This window comes from Aethalodelphis obliquidens, unplaced genomic scaffold, assembly GCF_003676395.1.
Source record: "Aethalodelphis obliquidens isolate GAN/ISIS:26980383/991018 unplaced genomic scaffold, ASM367639v1 scaffold7, whole genome shotgun sequence".
Lineage (NCBI taxonomy): Eukaryota > Metazoa > Chordata > Mammalia > Artiodactyla > Delphinidae > Aethalodelphis > Aethalodelphis obliquidens.
Window position 1 is genome coordinate 818,028 of NW_020837951.1, and position 25,004 is coordinate 843,031.

Here is a 25,004-nt window from a genome sequence, read left to right on the forward strand (position 1 = left end):
GTGTGTGTGTGTGTGTGTGTGTGTGTGTGTGTGTGTGTGTGTGTGTGCGCGCACGCGGGGAGTGGGGGGAGGGTCGCGAACGCGCGCGCACTCGGTTGCTGTGGCCATCCCCTGGCGCCGCCCTGTGCGGCATCCCCATCTTCGCGCTCGCCCACGGAGGTGTGTCCTAGGACCCAGGGGTGGAAGGTGTGCCTGTTTTCCCTGGGCATCGTGAGCTCGTTGGGCTAACCGTGTTGGGTCAGGGCTGACGGGCACGCAGGTGATCCGCGTGTCTGCATGTGCCGTGTGGGCGCTCGTGGACACAGGTTCTTCCCTGCCAGTCGGGGGTAATGTACCCAGATCTTGGTTGGCGAATTGCCCGGGAAGGCCTCTCGTTGTCAGCCTCCTCCTGCCGGTCCAGCCCTCCTTCCCTTCAGCACCCCCTTCCCAGGGAGAAAATTGGGCCCCAGGGAGCACCCTGCTCCCTACATGGCCCTGTCCCGCCTTGGGGACCCGGCAAGGAGCCCCTCACCTTGTCCTCTTGGAAGTTGGGCTGCAGGGCGGCCTGGGCCTGGGTTGGAATCTGCAGGACCCCCAGGACCCCCAGCAGGGCCAGCCCTGTCCACAGAATGTTCAGAGCGGCCATTCTCCCAGAGCCGAGCAGGCAGCGCAGGCAGAGAGGCAGGCAGGAGGCGCGGAGGCCACCGGGGAGACCCCTATTTATGGGCCTGGCTTGGCCTCCACCCAAGACACAAGGACAGCCCACTGGAGGCTCGTGATGCTGGGGGCAGGACAGGGCAGCTGAGCCCAGCGGCAGCTGAGCCCCCCACAGGGCTGCTTATGTAAGAGGCACTGACTAGGACAGGCCTGGGCGCTGCCACAGCAGGGTGAGCGGGGGCGGGCGGCCAGAGGCCCCTGCGTGGCTGGTCCTTTCTCCAGTCCCAGAAAGACCCGCCGCAGCAGCCTGGATGGGGGCAGGGGGCAAGAGCCTCGGTGCCGCCCTGCCTCTGGGGCCTCTGGTCAGTTCCCACCGGGGACTGGGAACCCCCCCGCCCCCAGCCCAAGCCCTACCACTGTTCCGTCTCCAAGCCTGGCGACCCTGGGAGGGGAAGCGAGGCCCCGTTTGCACTGTATGAGTTTGATCCTGAAAGGCCCAGAAGGCCCCGGGGTGACGGGAAACTTGGGCCACGGTAAAGAAGCCAAATCTGCCCCCGAAGCAGAGGCCGAGGGCCGGATGTGCTGGGCACAGCCTCCCCCGACGGCCAGCTGTCGGGGCTCTGGCTGGGGCCCCCTGGGCACCTCTTTCAGCCCGGGGGCCCCTCTGGCCTTGGGCGTAGGCCCATCCCCCACACCGCGCATCCCCGCCTGCACCAGTCCCGCCCACCCTGTGGAGCTCAGCCTGTCCTGTTACCTGGGGTGCTGAGGCTGGTACCTCCCCCAGTGGCAGTGGATTACAGAGAGGGCGGCCTCCCTGCAGAGGCCTCTCTGGGTTGATGGGGTCCCGGGCCCTGTTCACATCTGGCAAGCGTCACCTGTCCCCCTGGTTCTGTCCAAGGCCACCCCAGGCCAGCCAGGGCCTCAGCACAGGACTGAGTCGGCTCAATGGCTCTGAGCAACGGTGAGTGGGGTGAGTGCGGTGGGTGCGAGTATCTGGGGTACGGGCTGGGAGGGATGAAGCTGGGGAAGGAGGTCCCGTGTGTGGTGCAGACACAGAGGGGACGCAGCTGTGGCCGGTGAGGGGACAGGGGCTGGTCACCCCTAGACGCAGGCCCGGCTCCCGGCAGGGTGCGGGCTCCCGTCCCAGTGCCTGGTACCTTCCGCCCGGGAGCTGGATTCTTGGCAGCCCTGGCCTCGGGCTTTGGAATGGCCCCAAGGCGGCCGGAAATGATCGAGGGGGAGGTGTGGGTCAGGTCAACTGCCTGAATGGGACCAGCATGGGCGCTGCCACCCACCTAGTGGGGGCAGGAGGGTGGGCATCAGGCCCACGGGGATCCTGGTGAGGTCAGGGTGCCTGCAGCTTGGCCCTGGCTGGACCCCTCGCTGGGGCTGTGAGGCCAGCGTGTACCGCCCTTTGTCGCCCCTCCCCAGTGGCCCAGGGGTCTGGGAGCGCAGACTGGGTTTCCTGCGGGGGGCACCAGGGAGCTCCCTCAGCGGGGCTGCCTGGGGGAGCCGCTGGGTGGGCAGTGCCGTGCAGAGGGTCTCCTACTTTCTCACGGGTGCTGGGGCTGTGGGAGCCTTTGGTGTACGAGGCAGAGGCCAACGTGAAGCGGGGGGGCAGAGAGAGAGAGGAGGCACCTGTGTCGGGGGGAGTGTGATGGGGGATGGGGGGGGAGGTAAGGAGGGCAACAGTGCAGGGGAGGGGGCAGAGGCAGGCCTGAGACCCCCACCCCTCTGGCCTGGCCTCCCATCAGCTCCCGCCCCTCAGGCACTGTTCATGCTCTAGGCCGTGTGGGGACAGTCCGTCAGAGCAGGCAGGAGTGGGGACGGGTGCCCGGACCTTGCACTGTCCCTGGGCTACCCTGGGAACCCCTTTGCAGCGCTGGGGCCTTCCGTGGGCAGGGCTGGGCTGAGGCTGGGGCCCTGGACTCCTCCCCCACCCCGGGCTCTCCCTCAGGTGCCCCTCCAGCCCCTTACCCAGTCCTCCTGGAACTCGGGCTCCAGGGGACCCTGAGCAAACTGGGGTTGAGTGGGGGCTTGGGCCTGGCCCAGCTGCAGAGGACCCAGGGCACGATTTCGGGGCCCAGGAAGGGGGTTCCTGGGCACTGCTGGGCCCGGCAGGTGGAGGAGGGGTCCCCCTGACAGCCCTATTGATGGGGACACCTGGCATTGGCCCCCCAAGGGCCGGTGATTCACCTTCTGCCAGGTCCAGGTAGGGTTGGGCCATTGCCAGCAACTCCTGCAAGATTTCTGCCCCTTTCTTCCCCTCCCCTGGGGCTGTGCAGGACGGAGGCTGGGCACGGGAGCGAGAGGGGGATCCCACAGGCACCAGGACCCCCTCTGTGCCCTCTGCACCCCTCCGTTCTGCTCTGAGCTTGGCCCTGCGTGTGGTCAGCAGCGCCGGCTGGGCCATCTCCGCCCTCCAGGTGGTGGGTACGTGCTGGACACGGGGGTGGTGAGGCTCCTCCTGGCACCCACTGAGCGCCAAGTTGCCCGGTCCTGGCAGACCAGGGGCTGCTCCCTGGGTCTCGGGGGGACAGGCAGGTGGGGTGTCTGAGAGGGCAGGTGACTGCCCTGAGCCCGGGAGCCAGACCCTGGCCTCTCAGGAGCCCACTCCCAGCCCTGGCACCAGGAGAGACCCCCAGGAGGCTGGCCTGGGGTCCCCGCCTTGGGTTCCTCCCCGTCTCTGGGCCCATCGCAGAAGCTGGCAGCTCTGGGTGCGGCTGGGCTCAGGCCTTCCGTGGGCCTGGGGGCACGTGAGCCGAAGACCTGGCTGCTCAGCGATCAGTGGAGCTGAGGCTGCAGTATCCCTGGAGCCCAAGGCCCAGGCATGAGGGGGGATGGGCACCTGCCCGGGAGGGAAGCTGCTGGGCTACAAGGATGCCGGGAGTTGGCCTGGACCTTGAGAGATCACTGCTGCCAGCCCCCTGCTTCTGGCCCAGCAGGTCAGAGGCAAGCCCGGGCCCAGGCCTAGGCTTGATCTCCTTGGGGGGCAGTGACGGGTCCCAGTCCCCAGGCAGTATCCCCCAGAGATGGTTGGCCCTTCAGAGCTGAGGCTCTCCCAACACCTGGTGGCCTCTCACTGACCGGTGGCTAATGGAGTGTCCGCTGGTCTTGGATTGGGGATTCACAGGGACCTCACGGACCCCACCTACTTGCTGCTTGGCCATCAGTGCCCCCAGCCTGCGGGAAGGGGCTCTGAGGGAGCACTGAGCTGGTGGGCAGCTGAGCTGGACCCCACCTCACCCTTCAGGCCTGTCCCCCGCCCTCCAGAGGTGGCTCACAGCCCCGGAGATCACCCCATCCAGCATGCTCCTCCCATGGGGGGATCCCCAGCCAGTAGATTTTAAGTAGAAGAGGGGCAGCGCCCGGGGTCACCTAGAAGCTTCTAGACAGAAGACTCCAGAAAATCACCGAAGGCCTCGTCCCCTTTCCCTGCCCCCTTTCCCAGCTCCTGGACGGGTCCAGCCTCCAGGGCTGCCCTGGGAAAGACCCGAGGCAGCCCGGTGGAGAGATGGCCAAAGCGGAGAGTGGCCGTGCGGCCTGGTGGGGCACTGGGGCTGGAAGTGGGGGTGGGGCACTGGGGCTGCAGCGTGAGACCACCAGGGCTGGGTACCGACGGGACAGCCAGCTCAGGGCTCCTCCGGGGGCAAGAAGCCCTCCACGCCCCCGCCTGGGCTCCCCAGAGGATAGCTGCTCTGAAGTTTAAGGAGGCACCCCAGACTCGGAGTGTCCCCGAATGAGGCCCTCTCTGAGTTTCTACCCAGACCACAGGGGGCCCACTCTTCCCCCTGTGCTGGCCCGGCCTCTGTCTCCTCGTCCCCTCTCTGCTTTGGGTTGGCCACTGTCGACACCTGGTGATGACCATGTCTCCACCTGGCGTCTTCTTTCCCAGCCCAGGAGGTTGCGCTGCCCCAGGAGCCAAAGCGGGGGGAGGGCCGGGGGGTGGGATGAAGCACTGCTGCCAGACCCCAAGGGGCCCAAGGATGGTCACGGCCAACCCGAGGCTCCTCCTGGCCAGCAGGAGCCCGGGGCCGGCTGGCTGCCTCTGGAGGTAGAGAGGCTGCGGCATTCTGCCTTAGAGAGGGGCCTGGCAGGGCTGTGGGGAGAGCGGCCTGCCCCCCACCACGGCCCGCAGCCCCCAGCCTCCCACGGGTGTGACACTCTGGATTGGGTGACCAGAGCAGGTGGCTTCCAGAAGCATCCAGCCCGGCGGGGGGTGGTTGGAGCTAAAGCATGTCCCCTCACCTGTGGAAGGCTGGGTGCACGGTCTCTGGGTAGGAGGGGCCTGCGGGCACCAGTCTCCTGGGAGCATCGACGGATGGGCCCTCCTGAGCCACTGCGGCCAGGCTGGGCCCCCCCTTCCCCCGAAAGGACCCCAAAGCCAGGCCTGTTTCTTGTGGGGTCTTCCTCATCCAGGGCCTCATTGAAGTCTCCTGATTCTGGAAGTCTTCTCGCCCCTGTGACCTGACCATGCCAGGCTGGCCCAAGGCGCTGCAGGATCTCCTGGTCCCGCCAGGGGAAGCAAGGCCACCCCTGGGGCCTGGGCCTGAGGTCCTTGGACCTGGGCCTAAGTATTCTCCTGCAGTGGGCGCTCCTGCCTTTCACTCAGGGCCCAAGGTGACCCCTGGTGGATGGGAGCCACGGCTCTGATCAAGGCCTGCAGCAGGGGGGCACCTAGCAGGGGTGGTGCTGGGCAGGGCTCATCTTGGCCAGGAGCGTGCCCAGCCCTTGGGGGCGGTTGCCGGGGAGTTAAGTGGGGACAAACGTCAGAAAGGACACTCAGGCTGCCCGGCCTGGGCCTGCGACCCGGGGCTCTGGGTGCCGCCCCTCAGCCCCAGGACGCCACTGTCGTTGCGCAGTCCTGCCGGCCCATCTGGGCACCAAATGTTTATTCCTGGTGCGGGAGGGGTGAGGGGGACAGATGTGGCCTCGGGAGACGAGGCACAGCCAAGGCCTTGACTGGCTGTGAGGATGGGGTCAGCCAAGGGCTAGGCTGGGCTCCAGAGGGGGTGGGTCCAGCATTTCACGAGGGCCCGGCCTGGGCCATCTGAGAGCGGGGAGGCCAGGCAGAAACGGGGCGGGCGCTGGAGAGCGGGAGGCCTGGGGCGCAGGGAGGGAAAGGGGCAGGGCCTCTGGCTGCCTCACCTCTGGTAGGCGCTGCCTGGGCCCCAGGAGGCCCCCAGTGCCCCAGCCTTCCTCACAGCCCCCTCAGGCCTCGGGGGACACTTGCTCTGTGAGGCCGGAGCGCTGGTCGGAGGGGCAGGGCCTGTTGGCACAACCCCTGCCCCCAGCCCAGGCTCCTCAGGCAGCGCCCGCGGGCCCCAGGCTCACTGCAGAATGGGCCGCCGGGCACAGAGGGCGTGCACGTGCCTGTGAGCGTGCGTGCACCCGAGGGCATCCTCCCTGTGCACACGTGTGCGTGTGTGGGTGTGTAAGTGATGTACGCTCATACGTGAGCTCTGCGTGTGTGAAGTTATCACGTGTAAAGGGCCAGAGACAGGAAACACCAGGGACGCTGGGAAACACTCCTGAAGCAAGGGGACAGGGTGGCCCAGGGCAGGGGACCTAGGTGGGGAGGGGGTGGCCCGTGGTGGGGGGACCTAGGTGGGGAGGGGGTGGCCCAGGGCAGGGGGCCTAGGTGGGGAGGGGGTGGCCCGGGGTGGGGGGACCTAGGTGGGGACAGGGTGGCCCAGGACAGGGGGCCTAGGTGGGGAGGGGGTGGCCCGGGGTGGGGGGACCGTGGAGGGGGGAAGGTGGTCGGAGCAGGGGCACCTGGAGGTCTGGGCAGAGGCAAAAGAGGTGCCTGGGGCCGGGGTCCTGGTGGCGGCCTGCTGCCTCCGCTCCGTGCTCCTGACGCAGTTAAGGAAGGCCGGGTCGGGGCCTCCCTCACCCGCTGGGTCTCTTCTGAGGCCCTGAACCTACTTGTGTCCTTGCAGCGTTAACCTTTCATCTCAGGACTGCCCCCTTCCCAGCCCCCCAGCACAAGTCCCATGGGCCTGTCCCCTCCTTCCCTTGGTCACACAGACGGGCCCCTGTGCGTCCTCTCTGCCCTCAGGGTGACCCTCCCCTGCCCTGGCCTCCCCATCTGACAAGCTGTCCCCCCTCAGTCCCCTCCTCCGTGCCCCTCGTCCAGGGCCGCCCTCGCTGTGCCTTTGCGTGGCCGCTGCCCTTGGGACCTTCTGCTGCTCGACGGGTCCTGCCTGGGACCCCCTTCCCGAGCCCCGGCCCCCAGCCTTGCTACCTGGGTCCTGATGACCTGCTTACCAGGTGGGCCTGGGCCAGGACAGGCGTGTCTGAGGTCTAGTGCCCACCCCAGCTGGGCACACAGCCCCTCCTCAGTGGACACTGCCGCCCGGCCCCTGCACCTCAGCCCCTCAGGCTCCCGGGCCCCTTCCCCAGTGTCAGCCCCCGGTGCCCCGCCCCAGCTGCCGCAGACCTCCCAGTGCTGCTTTGGGGCAAAAGGCAGTGTGGTCACGGGAGATGCCCAGCGTCTGGACAAACGCGACAAGTTTCTCCCTCAGCTCAGAATTCAGCTCCTTCCTCGGCCCTGTGACCGAGAAAGGGGTGAGTCCTGGGAGGAGCCTCCCTCCAGACTGCGCCCCTCTGTCCTCGTGGCCCTCGACCTCCGCGTGGAGCGCCAGGGAGAAGTGCTGACAGCTATCTCCACCCCGCGCGTCTCCTCCTGCTGGTGGGGGGCTGCTGAGCACGGCCTCCCTCTGGGTGCCCCCCAGGCCCCCCCTGGTCGCCTTGTGACCTAAGGAGCAGCTCTGGGCCCTTCCTGGGTGGGAGAGCCCCCTTCCAGGCCTCCGAGGGGTCCTGGTCTGGCCGCCCCTGGGGACAGGGCTGTGGACCCCGTGTGCGCGGGCTGGGGCCCCGCGGGGAGTGCTTGGGTGGAGGGAGGAGGGAGGAGGGAGGAGGCCCCCGGTTGGAGGGGCTTTGGGGACGGGGGGCGGGGCAGGTGGGTGAACCGGGTCGGGGAGGCTTGGGTCCTTCCGGAACAGTCCTGTTGCCACACGTCTCCCGTGGCGGCCCATCCCTCAGGGCAGCCTGGCGGGAAGGCGGGCGGATGCAGAAGTCGGGTGTCCTAGATGAGGTCACCAGGTCCCCTGGGCCCGTCTCTCTGCCACCAGCCTGGACCTGGGTACCTTCCTTCTTCCAGCCGAGCTCTGGCTGCACCTACCTGGCTCCTCTCCCCATTGCGGCCCGTGCTGGCCGCCCTCCCTCGGGCTGTTGGCCTGCCCGCCTCCAGGCAGGGGCTCTGGGTGTCCAGCCTCATCCTGAGGAGAGAGAGGTGATGGCAAAGCGATGGTCGTCCTTGAGCTTGAAGATCGCCGAGGCCGTCCTGAATCGGGACTGGTCCTCCCCGAAGGTGCTGCCTGCTGGGCCACGAGGGAACGCTGTCCCCAGAAACTGTGCCGAGCTGGGGCTGAACAGGCCCCGGGAGGCCCGTCCCACACCGCCCGGGCATCCAGGAGCCAGGGGCCCTCTCACCGGGCAGAGGTCCCCGCGCTGGACCTGCCCCGAGGCACGAGCAGGGACCAGAGGCTCCCTTGGGCGTGGCAGGGACAGGATGACCCTGACCTTCCCGAGCCTCAGTTTCTCCATCTGTGCAGAGGCACCGAGATGTTCCCGCCTCACCGGTGCTCCGAGGGCTATGGCCTAAGGCAGGGCTGGAGTCGGTCTGGGCCCGGCTGCACTCGCCCTCTTTCCTCCTGTCCAGGTGAGTCCCGGGCCTTCCGCCCCAGATGCCCGCTCGGCCCACCTTCTCCAGGCTGTGCCAGGGATAGACCTTGTGGCAAGGCCAGTTCGGGCCCCAGGGTGACTGAAGCCCCCGGAGATGTTCGGGGCCCTGGGCCTGGGTCTGCCACGCTCCCAGCAGGATGAGGCCACCCGCAGGGTCCCAGGGGCTCCATTCTGAGCGAGGAGGCGGGAGGCCTGGGCGGCCGCTGGCCTGGCAGATGGTGGAGGCGTGGCGGAGGGGCTGGCCTGGGAGCCCCTGTTAACGGGTTCACCTGCTAGCCGCCACCCCAGGGCAAGCTCACCTTCCTCCAAATCCAGGAAGGGTAAGGTTTTGCCCCTTTGTCTCCTGGGTGCAACTGGGCCAGGGGGAGAGGTGCGAGAGTGAGAGCGTCCAAGGAGGGCTTGCGGTGGGGAGGCTGTGAGGCCCCCCTTGGACGTGGCCCAGCGAAGATCAGACAGTGGGTCCTTTTACCCATCTGGCCCCGTTCTGGGCCCTGGCCCTAGAAGTGGGTGGGACAGGGGCACCTGCTGAGACTGCCAGCCCACGGGGACGTGCCCCAGCCTGGCCTCCTTACACTCACGTGCCCCCGGCCCCCTGTGCCTACTGTCCGAGCAGTCGCCACCCCACACTGGACATCAGGGTCTCCTGGGCCAGGACGCCTGCTGGGAGCGCCCAGCCACGCCTGGGGGGGTCACACAGGCACCTGAGCTGAGGGCCCACAGTGTGGAACCCATCCCCGCCTGCCCGGTCTGGGAGATGGCTGAGTCGTGCTCTGGTCCCGGGGCAGGTGGCTGGGCGGTGGAGAGCGGGGGCAGGGGGGGACAGAGAGTGTCAGTGCCAGGCTGGCCAGCCACTGACCCCGCTCTGCGCCCAGGTCCGGTCTGGGCCAGGGCCGCCTGAGGCCACCACCGTGTTCGGCAGCCCCAGACCCGGGGGAGCAGGCAAACCTCCTCTTTCCCGGACACCGCAAGGTCCGCTGCCCCATGGTGGCTGCCGGCTGGCCACGGTGGCCCCCAACCTTCCACTCCCCCAGTCCTGAACGGGTGCCCCTGGGTGAGGTGGACCCGGCCAGGGGGTGCCCCAGAGAGAACTCGGCCTGGCCACTGACCCTTGGCAGGGCAATTCTTGGGGGCCTGGGGGGATACAGGAGTTTCTGGGTTCAGGGCTTGGTGCCTGGACCCTGGGCGGGGGCGGAGCACACTCTCCCACAGAGCCCCGGCCCGTGATGTGCAGAACTGGCTCTCAGCACGGGACCTGCCCACAGAGGTGGCAGGCAGGTGGGGAGGGTGCAGGCCGGAGGGTCTGGGCACCTCCCTCTGGGCCTGGGGGGCTTCTGGACCCCCTAAGGCCTTGGGAGGGTATTCTCCTCTCTCGGGGCTGAGCAGTCCAGAGGGTCCCCCGGCCCCCACCCGGAGCTCAGCCTGCATTGGCAGAAGCAGAGCTTCTCACGGATCCTGGGTCTTTGCTTACACACCCACTCCCAGGCCTGCTCTCCGGGCACCTGGGATCCTCTCGGGAGATGGTTCCCTGGGACTCCTGGCTGTGTGCGGAGCTGCGGCCCCCCGGCTAGTGGCTGAGGGGCTCGGCCGCGCCCCAGGCAGGCCAGTCGCCTAAGCTAAGGGCATCCGGAGAGCTGGTAGAACCTCATTCCTGGTGTGTCTGGGAGCGTGTCTCTGGGAGAGATTAGCCTGTGATTTGGGGGCCAGAGGAAAGCGGGGCTGGGGGCCCCATCCAGCCCCCGGGAGGCCCAAATAGAAGAAAGAGGTGGGGGGCAAAGTCACTCCGCTGGAGCTGAGCCGTGACCCTCTTCCCCTGCCTGCGGACATCGGCGCTCCTGGCTCCTGCGCTTTTGGACCCAGACCAGGGTCTACACCTCCTCAGGTCTTCGGACTTGGACTGAGTCGCACCCCCCGGTCTCCTGGGGCCCCAGCCTGCAGACGGCGGACCGTGGGGCTTCACAGCCTCATAACCGCGTGAGCCCGTTCCTAGAACAGATTTCCCTCACAGGCATCTATACACATATCCTATTGGTCCCGGTTCTCCGGAGAGCACACAGGGGCTTGTAGACAACCCCGAGGGGTGGCTGATTTCAGACCCTGGGGCTCGGGGGCTCAAGTGGAGGCGGGGCAGAGAGGAGGCTGCTACCCGGAGGCGTGGGCCTCGGGGAGGGGGCAGCCTGGATGCTCTGAAGGGCCGTCCTATCAGCAGACCAAGAATTAGTAACATAATAGAATATCAGGCAAACGTCGAGGTTCGGGAAAGACTAAAAACAGAGGTAGAAACCCGGGATGATTAATTGAGACACAGTAACAAGGCACAAATCAACACGGCAGGAATGAAAAAGAAGTCTACAGACATCCGAAGGATAACGAGAGGAAACCGCCACAAAGAGATGGGGAATTTCCCAGCAAGCCCAGCAAAGTGGATTCAGGAAGAAAAAGTCTGAGCAGAAGCCGGACCCGTCGACAGATCTTCCCACCGCGGCACAACGCGGTCCGTTTTCCTGGGGGTCACCGACTCGCCGTGTCCTGCACGTGTGCAAAGTGTTTGAACGATAAGATTTCTTTACATAAACTGGAAATTTTAGACTAGTTTTAGATTTACAGAAGAGTTGTGAAGGTTCCCATACACCCCCCACCCGGCTGCCCTGTTGTTAGCCTGTCACATTAGCGTGGAACATTTGTCACGGTTAATGAACCAGTGTTGACACGTGATTAACTGAAGTCCATGCTTTATCCCATTTCCTCAGTTTCCCCCAAATATCCTTTCCTGTCCCAGGACCCCATCTGGGAAGAGCACGACAGTCGGTCGTCAAGGCTTCTCAGGCTCTCTGGGCTGTGACAGTTTCCCAAATGCTCCTGGCTTTTGCTGACCTTGACAGTTTGGACGCCTGGGCAGGGATCTCGTAGACCACCCCTCTGCTGGGATTTGGCAGAAATAGCCGGGCGTGACTATGGCTTAGATGAGACGGGAGTTTGTTTCTCTTTGATGTAAAAGCCCAGAGGTGGCGGCTGGGGCCCATGTGGGGCCTCGAGGCTCACTGGCCCTCCTGCCGGTGTCACCACCGTGCATGGCCTCTGCCCCAGTTGCTGGCTCCACCAGCACCAAGGATAGGGGCGAGGGTGCCCCTCTCTCAGAAGGCTTCCGGGAGGATGCAAAGGTCACCACACGTCTGCTGTCTAGACTTAGCCGCGAGGCCAAGATCGGCTCGGGAGGCCGGGAATCGCAGTCTGCGTTCCGCGTGGCCGTGTCACTGGCTCACGCTGAGCCCCCACAGACAAGAAGGGGAGGCAGCTCGCGCCCCTCCCCAAGGACGATGACCACAGGCCCCGCGCCAGGCCCACACCCGCCCCCAGCCGCGTCCCGGCCTCTGGGTCTCAAGGAGCTTCTCAGAGTGCTGAGACCTGAAGCCTGAAGCCAAGGTGTCCCCTCCCCGCAGCTGCCGATGTCCTGGCCGGAGGCTCCGTGTGCAGAAGAGGAGCAGAGGCCGGGCAGCCTCACTGGGAAGTGGCAGCGCTGGCGGAGGCCCTGGTGCACAAGGGACCAAGACGCTCTCGGGTGGGGGAAAGGAAGGGGCTGGCCCAGTAGCCCCTGGTGCTGGAGCCTGGAAGTTGCTCCCTGGCCACCGTCTTCTGTGGCCGACCTCCCCAGTCACCCACAGTCCAGCCACCGCACAGGCCCAGAGGCCAGGACAACCCTCCTCTCCTTCCACGTGAGGTCAGCGTCCTCTGGGCCACGGCTCTGCGGCCCCCAGGTTCCAGGCCCTCCAGGGCACACCCTGACCCCCGCTAGTCTGTGCCGGAGATCCGGGCAGACCCTCCCCGTCCAGCGGCCAGCTGGGTCCCCACACTGGGCAGAGGCGGAGGCAGGCCACTGCGGAGCGGGGGTCAGCAAGGGCCTGTTTCAGAGGCTCACAGATGAGATACCTGGGGGGACCCTGGGTTAGAGAAGGACAGTCAGAAGATCTCGAGGAGAGGTGGAGTGGGGGTGTGGGGTGCTGGGGCTCCCTTGACCTGTGGCAGGAGCAGAAGGGAGCCAGTGGCAGGTGGGGAAGGAGCCAGTGGAGTCCCAGGGGTGGTTGGAAACCCAGGCCTGGAGTCAGGACAGGGCTGCAGTCACAGGTGGTGACAGAATAGGGGGAGGGAGGGGCGGCTGGAGGCCTGTGCCTGGAGGCCCTGACAGAGGAACCAGATTCGTTAGAGGCTGCAGAGAGGCGAGGCCGGAGGGGAACCAGGAAGGCCGTGGGGTGAGGCCTGGGGGAGGAGACCGGCCACCGGGATCAGAGGTCAAGGGAGGCCACGGAGGTTACGGCCCAGAACGGGGCTTGTGGGCCAGCGGGACCCAGGCTCTGCCCACTCCTGGAGAGAGGCGCGTCCTTCCCCGTGTGAGAACGCTGGGCGCCGCCCCCCAGAGCCACGGGGACAGTTGTGCGTGGGACTTTGCCTGGCCATGGGGGATGGAGGCTGAGAGGCTTGCTCGGCCCTAATGGACGCTGGACTAGAAGACGGGATCGGGACAGGTCGGGAGGGGAGGGGCCGAGAGGTGGGCGAAGCAGGGGCCTCACTGCCCAGGCTGGGTTCCCATGGCCGAGACCTGGGCTCAGGGCTCCGTCCAGCTCGGCCACAGCTGGCCCCTCAGCCCCGAGGTCCTCTGGGCCTCAGGCGCTTGGCGGGGCCGCGGACCAGGGTCGCCGGCTAGAAGGATTAGGGAAGAGGTGGCGTGGGCACCTGCAAGCGACGGGGCTGCAGGCGGCCGTCCTACTGACGCCGGTCCGACGCGGCGTGGTGGAGGGCGCGGCTGGCTGCCCTGCGTGGCGTGTGGAGGGCGGGGCTGGCTGCCCTGCGTGGCGTGTGGAGGGCGGGGCTGGCTGCCCTGCGTGGCGTGTGGAGGGCGGGGCTGGCTGCCCTGCGTGGCGTAGGGGGGCGGGGCTGGCTGCCCTGCGTGGCGTAGGGGGGCGGGGCTGGTTGCCCTGCTGTCCGGCAGACGATGAAGTTGGGGTCTGCACGGCGGCCCCAGCACCTCCCCGCAGGCCCGGGCCTGAGCTCCCCGTGCCCTGCGGTGGGTCTGACCTCACCCAGGGCTCTGAAGACCCAGATCCAGGCCTGTAACAAGCGTCCAGAGCCAGACTCGGAGAAGGACGGGGCTGGCGGGGGTCTAGGGACCCCGGGCTCCCGGCAGGGCTGGGGCGGGGGCACTGACTGTCTCTACAGCCTCAGGGTGAGCACTGCTCGGAGGAGCCGGCGTGGCCAAGGTCGCTGTCAGCGGACCCAGGGCGGCCTCCCCAGCCCACGGCTCCTGCCAAGCTCGGCAGCGCAGGCCCAGCCAGGGCCCCGCTGCTGGGGAGGGGCTGCTGGCCTGGGCTCCCTGGGGCGGCGTTGGGGGCTCTGCCTACAGCCCCTGTGGCTCATCCTTGGCCCGGCTGGCAGCCCTCACGGGAAGCGCCGGGGAAGGCCACCATGTCCCCTAGCACTACGAGCTGCACGCAGACGCGGCTTCCAAATCACAGCGCCCTGTGCGGGCGACCACAGCACCTCTCTGAGCCCGGGCGGAGCGGGACCCTCATCTCTATCCAGACGGGGGCTCGGGGGCTGGTCCTTCCTCCTTTCCTCCTGGGCTCAGAACCGAGTCCATGTCAGTCCCCGTCCCCTACCTAGGTGTGGCCCGTGAGTCCCCTTCCCGGGGACACACCCACATGCACATCCCCACAAGCATGCACACACACACACACACCTAGGTGCCCACGGCCACTTGTTCTTCACTCAGGGCTACCCGCGTCTGCAGCCCTGGGGTTCATGCCCCTCCGTCTCTGCCCCGGCCCCTTCCCCAGAGCGCGGCCGGCCCCCTCCCTCCATGCCTCCCGCCCCTACTCCTCTTCCCCTCCACCACCAGGTGGGGGTCACCTGTCCCGCACCTGTTGAAGGATGACGTGGCTCCTCCCCCAGCCAGGCAGGGGAGGGGTGGGCGTGGGGTGCCCCTCCCCCTCCCCAGAAATAAACAGGTCAGGGGGTTGGGGCTCTGAGCATCTTGACCTGCAAAACGAGCACTGCAGGGTGAGAAGAAGGGCCGCACTCTCCCCACGCACGTGCTGCGCCCACGCCCTGTCCCGGCCCCCCAGGGCTCAGCCACAACCGTCTCCAGATGGCCGGCTCTGGGCGGGGGCAGCTCCCTGCCCCGGAGCCACCCTGCCCACTCGGCCCGAGAAGAGCCAGGCCAGGGCAGGGTAGGCACGGATGCTGCGGTGGCCTCCCAAGGGTCCCACCCCATGGCGCCATGGGACCCGGCGGCACAACAGGCACCAGCGTCCCCGAGCCCCAGGGGCCTTGTGGGAGGTGAGACCTGACACAGGACCCAGAGACACGGGGGAAGGTCGGTGTGGGGACGCCGAGATCAGGCCAGTTGGACAAGCCAGAGCGGGGTCTGCTTCTGGGACAGCCCCGGCCTTCTGCTGCCCTCCCCAGCCCAGACCCAGGGCCGCTGTGCCACTCAGCCCGGCCCTCCCCCTGGGACAGAGCCAGGGGACCCCGCCCGCTGAGGTGTAGTTGCTCTGGGGGACGTGTGCTGTCTAGGGTCTCAGAGGCCCAGTAACTGACGGAGTGGAAAAATCCTGACTCCCAGCTAATCCACACAGACCTAAGAAATCCAATAACTTCCTTCAAAACAAAATAGCTCCCGCCAGGCATTCCTCCCTGAGCCTCAGAGCATCCCGCCCCCTGGGGAGGTCCTTCCAAAGAGAAACAAGAGACAGCGTGTCTCGGGTTGGAGGCCAGTGTGCACGTACGTGTGCACGTGCATCTGTGTGCGTGAACACGGTAGAGACGATGTTTCAGCGCCCGCTCCCGACCCTGCAACAGCCTGGGGAACCGGAGCGTCCTCGCCGGGGGAGGGAGGTGGGCGGTCAGACCCTCCCCGCAGTCCTGCGGGCACCCAGGCCTCTTGGTCCCCGGTCTGGTTCCACGGTGGCTGGAGCCCCTCCGCTCGAGCCCACTCCCGTTTCTAGTCTGCCCGGAGGACACCAGAGGTGGTCCCCAGGATGGCTGCCCGGGAGGAGCCCTGGGTGCCCCTTGTCTTGCTGTCAGCCACGGGTGGTGGGTGACACTGGACGCCCTGACATCCAGGCCTGGGACAGTGCAGCCTGAGCTCTGGCCACCGGGCACCCTGGCCTTGCAAGCCTTCTCCAGCAAGGTCACCAGCGAGGAAAGGGGTGTGATGGCTCTGGGGTGCTCCAGGGCAGGGGTCAGGAGGGCCCTGCCTGCTGGGCTGGCGGTGGGCCTGTTCTCCCTCCGGCTCCTGGGAACCCGTCAGCTGACAGGGGGCGGGGCGGAGGGAGCCTGGCCTGTCAGCCCCCGCACTTCCCCTCTGTGCTGGGATCCAAGCCCGTCGGGTCTGGCTCCTCGGCCAGGTCAGAGGGCCTGCAGAGGTGGGCAGCTTGGTGGGGGCCCCTTCCCAGGCCGAGATTGACCCTGGAGGCCTCACCAGCCCCGGTCCCTGGGAACCTGCCCCGTGGACCCGCCCGGAGGTGCACAGAGCCCCGTCCACACAGCGCTTCCCCTTCTCTCTTCCCAGCAGAGGTGTCTGGGCTCCTTGGGAACTGGGAGGACGCATCTTCTGGTGCTCCCCAGGCCCCAGGGTGAACAGAGGGACTCCCCAGGTTACCCTGTCACACCTGGACTGGGTGGCCCCCCAGCCACGTGACACCATCCTCCTCAGGGGCCCTGTGTCCTCACTGTCTGCGTCGGGAAGTCCATTGGGTGACGCTTCGGGAACCAGGCAACCAGGCCCAGGTTACCCTCTGAGCGGGGGCTACCGGGAAAGGTGCTTTCCCAGGGGCCAGAGTGGGCGCTAGGCCTCAGGACCCAGAATGGAGGGCAGAGGGCAGGGTGGGAGGGGCTCCAGCTCAGCTCTGCACCCACAGATCCCGTTCCCCAGGGCTGACCACTCAGGACCCCGTCACCCTGGCCCACCTTCTCTCTACATTCCTCTTCCAGGAAACAGGCAGCGTCAGCTCTGGAAGCGCCCAGGGGGCTGGTCCTGGGCCCAGCAGGCCCAGATGGTGATGGGGGCTCTGGGGCCAGGATGAAGAGACGAGCCAGCTGCCCACAGGGCCTGAGGCCACGGCTTGGGGCCCACAGCGGGGGCCGCACGGCTCCAGCCAGCAGCTCCCCGGGTCCCATCGTGAGCCCCTCAGGGGCCAACATTCCAGGACGAGCTCTGCCTGGTCTGCCCTCCCCCCGTCCAGCTCAGCCACCCACTATGGGACCTGAGCGGGGAGGTGGGTGCCGGGGGTTCACACAATCCCGTCCCCACGCCCAGGCCCTCCCTTCCCCGATGCCTGGTCATGGTGTCCGTGTACGGGATGAGGGGGGTCAGGCACCTGCCTCCTTGCCCTTTCCTGATGCCACTTGGGTTTGACGGTCAGGCCACATCGGGCGGGTCCATAGCCACTGTCCATACCCACGGGATGCCTTACCTGGGTCCCAGCATTCTGCATGGGAGGGAAGCATGCAGGGTGGGTTCCTGCTGTGGACACCCCCATCCTCATGAGGTCCCTGTCCCTGGAACTGTGGGCTGGCTTCTGAGGACTGATCACAGTGACAGCGGGGGCAGTGCCCGGAGGCTGGCTTCTGTCTCAAAGGACGCAGGGAATGTTTTCAACCTGGCAACATGCGTGTGGTGCCAGGGGGGCAGGAACCAGAGGTGCAGGGGGAATTGGTCACTAACACGTTCTGTGACCTACCTCCTGTCCGGGCAGGACACCTGCTGCTCCTTCCAGGGGACACAATAACAGAATTAGAGAAGGTGACTGCCCCCAGCAAAGGAAAGGATTCTCCTATTGGCTACTGACCCCAGGCAGGAGGGGAAAGTGGGTTTCTGTACAGAATGAGGGCCAGGAGAGCCGCGTGGGAGCACGGAGCTCCCTGGGGGCCGCCTGGTACTTCCAGGTCTGCAGGACAGGCTGGTGGGACCATGGCCACCAAAGACTCAGCCGCCTGGGGGATTGAGAGGGGGGGTCGTCCATCAGGCGTGAAGCCAGGCGGGCTGCGGGCGGGGAAGGCGGAGCGGGCAGCGGAGAAAGGAGGGCCCGCGTGTCGGCCGCACCCCAGGCCGGGCCCCGAGTGAGGACCAACATCCTGGCCCGCGTCTCTGCTCGTGCGCGTGTGTGATTCCTTCGTGGTTTTTCCTTCTTCCCATTACAGTTTTATATACATGTCGTTGGAGGTTAACTTTATAATCGTGGTTTTTTGGAAGCAGAACCTTCCGTGGGGCTGCGGCCGAGTGTGGGAAGTAGGTGCTTTCTCTGGGTGACAGCTGCAGGGGCCGTGCGGTGCCTCGCGTTAGGAGAAGGCGGGCATCTCCTCACCTGCACGGGGGATCCCGGTCTCTTTAGGGGGAAATCATCCTCTCCCCCTGTTGCCGGGAAGATCACGTGGGCCTGGAGGGGAGTTAGAAGGCCACCGCGCAGGGGGGCCATTCATCAATTCAGTGCCTTTCGGCCCAAATCTGCCCTCCGTTACCCTTCGTTTATGAGAACTTCACGCCGCGAGCAGCTCTCTGCCGCTGGCTTGATGTTCGTGTAGGGGTCCCCTCGCGGGCTCCCGCACCCCCTCCTCCTGCGGAACCCGCGGGGCTCAACCCGCAGCGGGCGTCACGCGCCCCAGTCCTGACGCGGGTGGGTCCTGTCTACCGTCCTAAGCGCCACCGCAGCCGACTGCTCTGCCCTCCTGACGTGCTGTTTTTTTTTGTGACAGTTTAGTAGGTGTTTTGTTTTGTTTTGGACTTTTCCCGTTCCATGGAAATATTCCACTCCGGCGTGTAAAGGTGTCCACGACATCTTCTTGTGACCGCTTAAGTCGCCTCAGGCTGTGTTGTGACGCTGCGTCTTCTATTTGCAACACTGGTTATTTGTACTTTCCGTCTGTCTATCTCTCTGCTTCCTCCTTTCTTTCCTTCTCCCCTTATTTCCTCATTTCTTTCCCTTAAGCGGACTTGCCCAAGATCTGTCTACTTGATTAGCCTTTTCGGAAACCACCTGTGACTATGCACATCTGCTCTGTCGCTTTTTCCGTTTCAGTCGTGGCCGCTCTGCATTACTTCTTCCTGAGCCACCTTTGGGGTTCCCGCTGCTGCTCTTTCTACATTTCCTGAGCGAGAGGGTTAACCCTTCTTTGGCCTCCGCCGTGAACACACGCAGACGAGGCCAAGGGCCCCGCTCTCCAGCTGCAGGTATGATTCACGAGCTTTGATGTAAAGTGTTTTTAATTCGTTTAGTTCAAAATATTTTCTGATATCCATGTGATTTCCTCTCCGGCTCATCAGCTGTTTAGAAGAGCATTTCTTTTTTTTTTCCCTTTCCTTTCTTTTTTTAAATTGAAGTATGGTTAATTTACAGGATTGCTAGAAGAACATTTCTTAATGGCCAGGCCTGCAAGGAGTTTTTTAGAAGATTTGATGTATAATACGCTTGGTTGTCATCAGATAACATACTCCTCCATTTTAATCTTTCTCTTTCTCTTTAATCTTTTTGCTTTGTCGTCTAGTAGTTCATCAATTTTTGTAAATACCCTTGTGGGCTACCTGTATGTGTAACAGTCAAAAACTGGAAACCCTCGAAATGTCCGTCAGCGGGCAGATGGACAAACAGCCTGTGGTACATCTTTGCTTGGATACTACTCAGCAGCAAAAAGGGAGGAACCACCAATTCCAGCCACAATACGGATGCATTGCAAGGTCACTTTTTCTGAGTGGAAGAAGCCAGTAAAAGTGTAGGTTCTGTATGTTTCCACTTACATGAAACTCTGGAAAATGCAAACTTATCATCTGTAGTGACAGCAGCCGTTGTGGGGAGAGGGGTCCAAAGAAACTTTCTGGGTGACAAGCACGTTTATTTACCTTCATCGTGATGGTTTCATGGACATACACATATTTAAAACCTTAACCAAGTGTCCACATTAAATGTGTTCAGTTTGCTGTATGGCAGTTTTGCCTCAGTGGAGCTGTTGGAAAGGATTTCCTTGTGTGCTTGGTGAGAAACGTCCGTCCTAAGGCTGTGGAATGCAGTGCCCTCCCCATACCCACGTTATTCAAATCTCGCGGTCCTTATCGATCAGCACCCCTGCTTGGACTGTTATCTACTGAGGGAGGTGTATAAAGTAATCCCACAGGATTGTGGGTTTGTGTCTCTTGTGGGTCTGTTATTTTTGGTTTGGTTGTTACAAGGCCATGTTATTAGTCACATACAAATTTAAAATTCTTTTATGTTCTTGATGGGTTGATTCTACTATCATTATCAAATAATCTTTGAATCACTAGTAATTCTTATGTCTTCAAGTCTGTTTAGTCTGATACTACTATAACGTTCATTGGATTAGTATTACCCAGGGAATCTTTTTTTTTTTTGCGGTACGCGGGCCTCTCACTGTTGTGGCCTCTCCCGTTGCGGAGCACAGACTCCGGACGCGCAGGCTCAGCGGCCGTGGCTCACGGGCCCAGCCGCTCCGCGGCATGCAGGATCTTCCCGGACCGGGGCACGAACCCGTGTCCCCGGCATCGGCAGGCGGACTCTCAACCACTGCGCCACCAGGGAAGCCCCCAGGGAATCTTTTTCTTTCCTTACCTCCTAACATTTCTTTACCCTTTTGTCTTAAATATTTCTCTCATAAAACAGCGTATGATGGATTTTTTTAAAAGTCCTGTCTGATCAGCTTGTTGTTTTAAGAGGTGCATTTAGTTAACTTTATTGAATGTGATAACTAATATATCGGGGTTAGGTGTACCATCTATTTTGTGCTCTATATTGTCCCCACCTGCTTTTACCTTCCTGACACTTCCTTGGATTATTTTTCAATTCATCATTTTCTTTGTACTAATGTGTAATAAATATATGTATATATACGTACATGTGTATATATGTGTGTATATATTATGTGTGTGTGTGTATATATGTGTGTCGGCAGAGTAGACGCGGGGACTTCCCTGGTGGCGCAGTGGTTGAGAATCCGCCTGCCAACACAGGGGACATGGGTTCGAGTCCTGGTCTGGGAAGATCCCACACGCCGCGGAGCAACTAAGCCAGCGAGCCACAACTACTGAAGCCCGCGTGCCTAGAGCCCGTGCTCCGCAACGAGAAGCCACCGTGACGAGAAGCCTGCGCACCGCAACGAAGAGTAGCCCCCGCTCGCTGCCACTAGAGAAAACCCACGCACAGCAACAAAGACCCAACGCAGTTAAAATAAGATAAAAAATTTAAAAACCACAGAAACACCAGACACGGGATTTCCTGTGACGCAGCAGCCCCATTTGAGCATACAGCTCTGAGCCGTTTTTACCGGCAACACGCCGACAGCAAATGTGAGGGTTCCCACGCCAGCCAGCTCTCTGGCTCTCCGGCGCCCACTGGGGGCCTACAACTCAATTTTGACGCTAGCTACCTGGAGTCAGTGCAGACCCCACAGGTTAGGGGCTCGACCCCACAGGACTGTCCTCACACCAGACGCCACTACTTCTCCACCGACTATGAATCGGGCTCCCGTGATCCCTCCTCAGGCTATTTGCTAGAGCAGCTCACAGAGCTCAGGAAAACAGTTTACTTGCTATTTCCGGTTTATTATTAAGGACACACGATGCACTGAGCAGGGCTGGGGAGCACATCCTTCACACCCTCTGTGGCCCGCCTTCCCCCGGGCTGCACGTGCTCACCAAGCTGGAGCCTCTCCGACCGCACAGCTGGGGGGTTTGGTGAAGGCTGCGTCGCGCAGGCGTGGTTGATGAAATCGTTGCCCGTAGGTGATGGACTTCCTGGAGGTCGAGCGTGGGGCTGGAAGAGCCCCTGGTCTTGCTGGACACCAGTCCCCACCCTAGAGCTTCGTAGGGGTTCCTAACCACGCCCCCCCGGAACCACTGCTCCGCCTTCCGTCTCCGTGGGGTTCCTGTTCTGGACCTTGCACACACACGGAACCACACAACTTGTGGGCTTTTGTGTCCGGCTTCTTTCACTCGGTGTCCTCAGGGTTCATCCATTGTGCAGTGCGTGTCAGAATCCTCTTCCTCTCTGTGGCTAAAAGAGATCCACGCTGCGGTGCAGGCTCACAGCCCCCGGAGCTCTCCTGCCGAAACCGGGAACCGGCCCCCGCACGCGGAGGGCGACGAGAGACAGCAGAAGAGGAGGACCCTACAGGTCGGCAGGCGCCATGAGTGAGGGAACAGGGAACGTCCTCACGAGGCTTGTCCTGGGCCGCAAAACGAGTAGCTCTCCGCACCCAACGAATCCGAACAGTTCATTCAGGGGCCTTAGGGGCTTAGGCGGGCGCGTGTGCAGCTCAGGTGGCCCAGCCGCACAGGGCTCTCTCCAGGCTGCGTCCTGGAAACAGCTCCGCGGCCGGCACTGGCGGAGGCGTGAGGAGCCTCGATCGCCCTGGTCAGCGGCGGTCACGTCCTCTGTTGACGGATGGCTGGGATCTTGTGTTCATCCGTCGTGGACACTCGGCTGTCCCCAGTGTATGGCTGCTGCGGACCTCGGTCCCTCACAGCAGGTGCGCCAAAGTTACCAGGAGCAAAGGCTGTGTGGGCACGTGTGTGGTGTGCGCCTGTGCGTGTGCACGTGGTGTCTCTGTGTGTGGTGTGTGTGTGGCACGTGTGCGGAAGACCCAGGCAAGGCCACGTTTCAGCATCACCCCCACTCCTCTCCGCAGCAGCCTGGAAAACTGTGGCTTCCTCACCAGGGAAGGGGGGTTCTGACCCTCCTGTGATCCCGCCCTCTCCCACACCCAGGCTGGTCCTGCGGTGGCCGGAGCCCGTGTCCCCTCTCCCTCTGAGCTCCCACAGTTCTGCAGCCGTCCTCCGGCTGCCCTGGCTTGGCCCCACCACGCAGGGCTAAACCCCAGCAAACTCCTGGGGCCTCAAGGGCCCTCCCTCCCGGGGGCGGGGCTGCTCCCCGGCCCTCCCTCCCGGGGGCGGGGCTGCTCCCCTTGAAATGGCCCCCAGGTGGCGGTCACTGCGTCCACCCAGATGCAGCTCTGTCTTCCTGCCCATGCAACCGCCTTCAGGGACCTCAGAGACCTAGAAGGAACCAGAACTGCGCTAGCTCGCAGGTTCCTGGACTCAGTATCTCCAGCAATGTCGTGGGCACAGCTCGGGCTGGGCCCACACGTCCGCCCGGCCCAGGCCAGCTGGGTTAGAATCCCACTGCGGGGGGTGGGACGCGGTCTGTGGCCCTTGCCCACGTCTGCCCCTGTCTGGCACACAGCTGCCACACTTCCCGGTCTGCAGGGAGGGCTTGGCTGAGAGAGATGGGGGGCTGAGCCCATCTGGGGGGTTGGGTTTTCTGACGTCTCCGTGCCTCTAAGGATCCAGGTGCCGGCGAGTCCAGGGCTTGGCTGGACCGCCCGTGTCCTTGGCCTCAGGGCCCCCCATTTTGACTCTACAGGGTCTCTGCTTGTCGAAGGGCAGAAGGTGGGGTTCCAGGCAACACTGACCCATCCTGGGGACAGGCTGGTAACCGGGCTGCCCAGAGCGTGGGGAGGGATGTCCAGCCAGGCTCAGAGAGAGGATGCGGGTGGGATGAGCGAGGGGGTGTCCCAGGCAGCCGGCCAGCAGGACAGCTGTGGCAACACTCAGGCCGGCAGGGGTGGGTGGCGTGCTGTTCACGGTGACTGTTCAGGCTGTACTGATGCTGAACAGCTACTCCTTGACTTGGCCGAAGTCAAGTCACCGGGAAAGGCAGGGCCCCTGCGCTCGGAGGACAGGGCCGGGTAGGAGAGTGCAGCGGTGGGAATGTCCTGCAGGGCCCCTGCGCTGCTGTCACCGAGGGCCGGGCCCTCTCCCCCTGCCCGCAGGCGTGGGCAGCTCAGCGCAGAGTTTGCCCTTCAGACTCTTAAACGCGGCACCTCTGTCCTCCCACCATGACAAATACAGCAGCCGCAGGCCCGGCCTCACACTTGCAGCACCCCTCTCTGTCCAGCCCCGGCTGTGCCCCGCAGGACCTGAGCGCCTGTCCCCCGCCCCCCAGCCGTCCTTGGGGGTACAGGCCCCGGGTCCTCACGCACCGGATCATGGCATATGCCACTTCCAAGAGGTTGTTTTCATTTAGCGAGAACGTTGCTGTGGAAGGGCTCAGCAGGGACCTGTCTTCTGGCTTGTGGGCACTGCCCGCTAGGCCGGGGACAAACCACTCGCCCTGAAGCCTCAAGGGGCTGGGGGTCGGCAGAGTCCAGGACGGCCCAGGACCCCCCGTGGCACTAGGCAACGGCTCCCAGGCTGGGCCTGCCCAGGTCACACAGGCAGGAGCCCGAGGCCGCCCTGGGCCTGGTGGGGACGGTGATCCTGGCCCATGGCTGGCCTCTCTGGGCCTCGGTTTCCTCATCTGCGCAGAGGGACTGAGATATGTCCACCTCTCAGGGACGGGTGGGGATTACGGAGGGAATCCAGGGTCCTCTTCTGCTGGCTTCAGGGGTGCACGGGGGTGCCGAGAGCAGGGCTGGCCGGGCTGGATTCCCTGCACTGCACTTGGCCGGCCCCCTCCCCCTCCCTCCCAGCCCCTGACCTGGCTTTCCTGGAAGCTCTGCGAAACTGAGCTGGGGACTGTCCGTGGGGGTGAGGTCTGGCCCTTCAGGGCCCTCGGCAGGGAGAGTAGTACCCACGGGGCACACCACGGCCCCATCCCGGCAGGGACGGAGGGGAGAGAAGTGGCCGTCAGTGCTGCCGACGCAGGGACTCCCCTTTTATGGGCCTGCTTGGCAGGCGCCGCTCCCTGGGGGTGCATCTTCTGCACTTTCCTCCTCAGGACCCTGGCGGGAGGAGAGGTGGGTGCAGAGGGCTGGGGGGTGGGCTGGGCAGGGGCAGGGCCCACCTCAGCGGGGGGGGCATCTGGGTCCCAGCCTGGGGAGGTGGGGTGCCCGCTGGGTCCAGCAGCTCCCGTGGAGGGCCCCGAGCTTCCCATTCAGATTCCTGAGAGCCAGGCTCTGCACCGCTTTGGCCCCCATCCCGGGCGCCCCACGCTGGGGGTCAGAGGCCTGCTGTGTCTCCCCTGCAGCCTCACCCCAGCTGCACTCCACCGCCGGTGGAGGACAGAATGCTCCGTCCCAGGACGGGAGCATGACGTTTCCTTGCCCGATGGGGCAGGGCTGGGGCATTCTCGCGGCAGGAACACGGCGCAGAGCCTGGGCCTGCCAGCCTCCACGCTGCTGCACAGTCCCTGAGGCCAAGGTCGGGGTCCCTGCGGTCACAACCCAGAGGGAGGGCAGGGGGCAGGGCAGGCCAGCCTGGCGGGGTGGGGCACCCACACGCTGGTCCTGGGGACTGGGGGATAGTTGGGGAGGGCGTAGGCAGCCCCCAAAGAGCCCCTCCTCCCCACTGGCAGCGGAGTGCATGGGTCCTGGGCTCCATCGGATAGCGGGAAGGACCTGTACTTGACCCGTGGGCCCGTCCTGAGTCACCGCCTCCTGCCCTTGGCCTGGGGCAGCCTGTCCTAAACAGAAGCCCTAGCCAGGCCACTGGGAGAGCCCAAGGCCCAGGGCTTCAGGCCCTGTCTCTGTCCCAGGCCCCCTCTCCTCTGGGAAGGGCCTGGCCCTCGCTGGGGCCCTTCCTCCCCCGGGAGTGTCTCCCGTTGCCAGCTGGACGGCCGCCAAGGCCT

General features: G+C 64.4%; 2 protein-coding genes across 2 annotated transcripts in view; both read right to left on the bottom strand.

The window, feature by feature from the left end:
- PTGDS (prostaglandin D2 synthase) overlaps window positions 1-673 on the bottom strand; it is a 3,515-nt gene extending 2,842 nt beyond the window's left edge. The window contains exon 1 of the mRNA XM_027105969.1: window positions 512-673. Within this exon, the coding sequence (XP_026961770.1) occupies window positions 512-625 (114 nt within the window). The 5' untranslated portion in view covers window positions 626-673. The remainder of the gene's footprint in view (window positions 1-511) is intronic.
- Window positions 674-6,204: 5,531 nt separating this feature from the next.
- Window positions 6,205-24,178, bottom strand: LCN12 (lipocalin 12). Its single transcript, XM_027104081.1, is given in 7 exon segments — window positions 6,205-6,315; window positions 6,317-6,342; window positions 7,076-7,186; window positions 8,278-8,411; window positions 8,682-8,735; window positions 8,985-9,062; window positions 23,260-24,178. Coding segments are annotated over 7 exon segments (990 nt in total). The 5' UTR covers window positions 23,736-24,178.
- Between the last annotated feature and the right edge of the window lie 826 nt (window positions 24,179-25,004).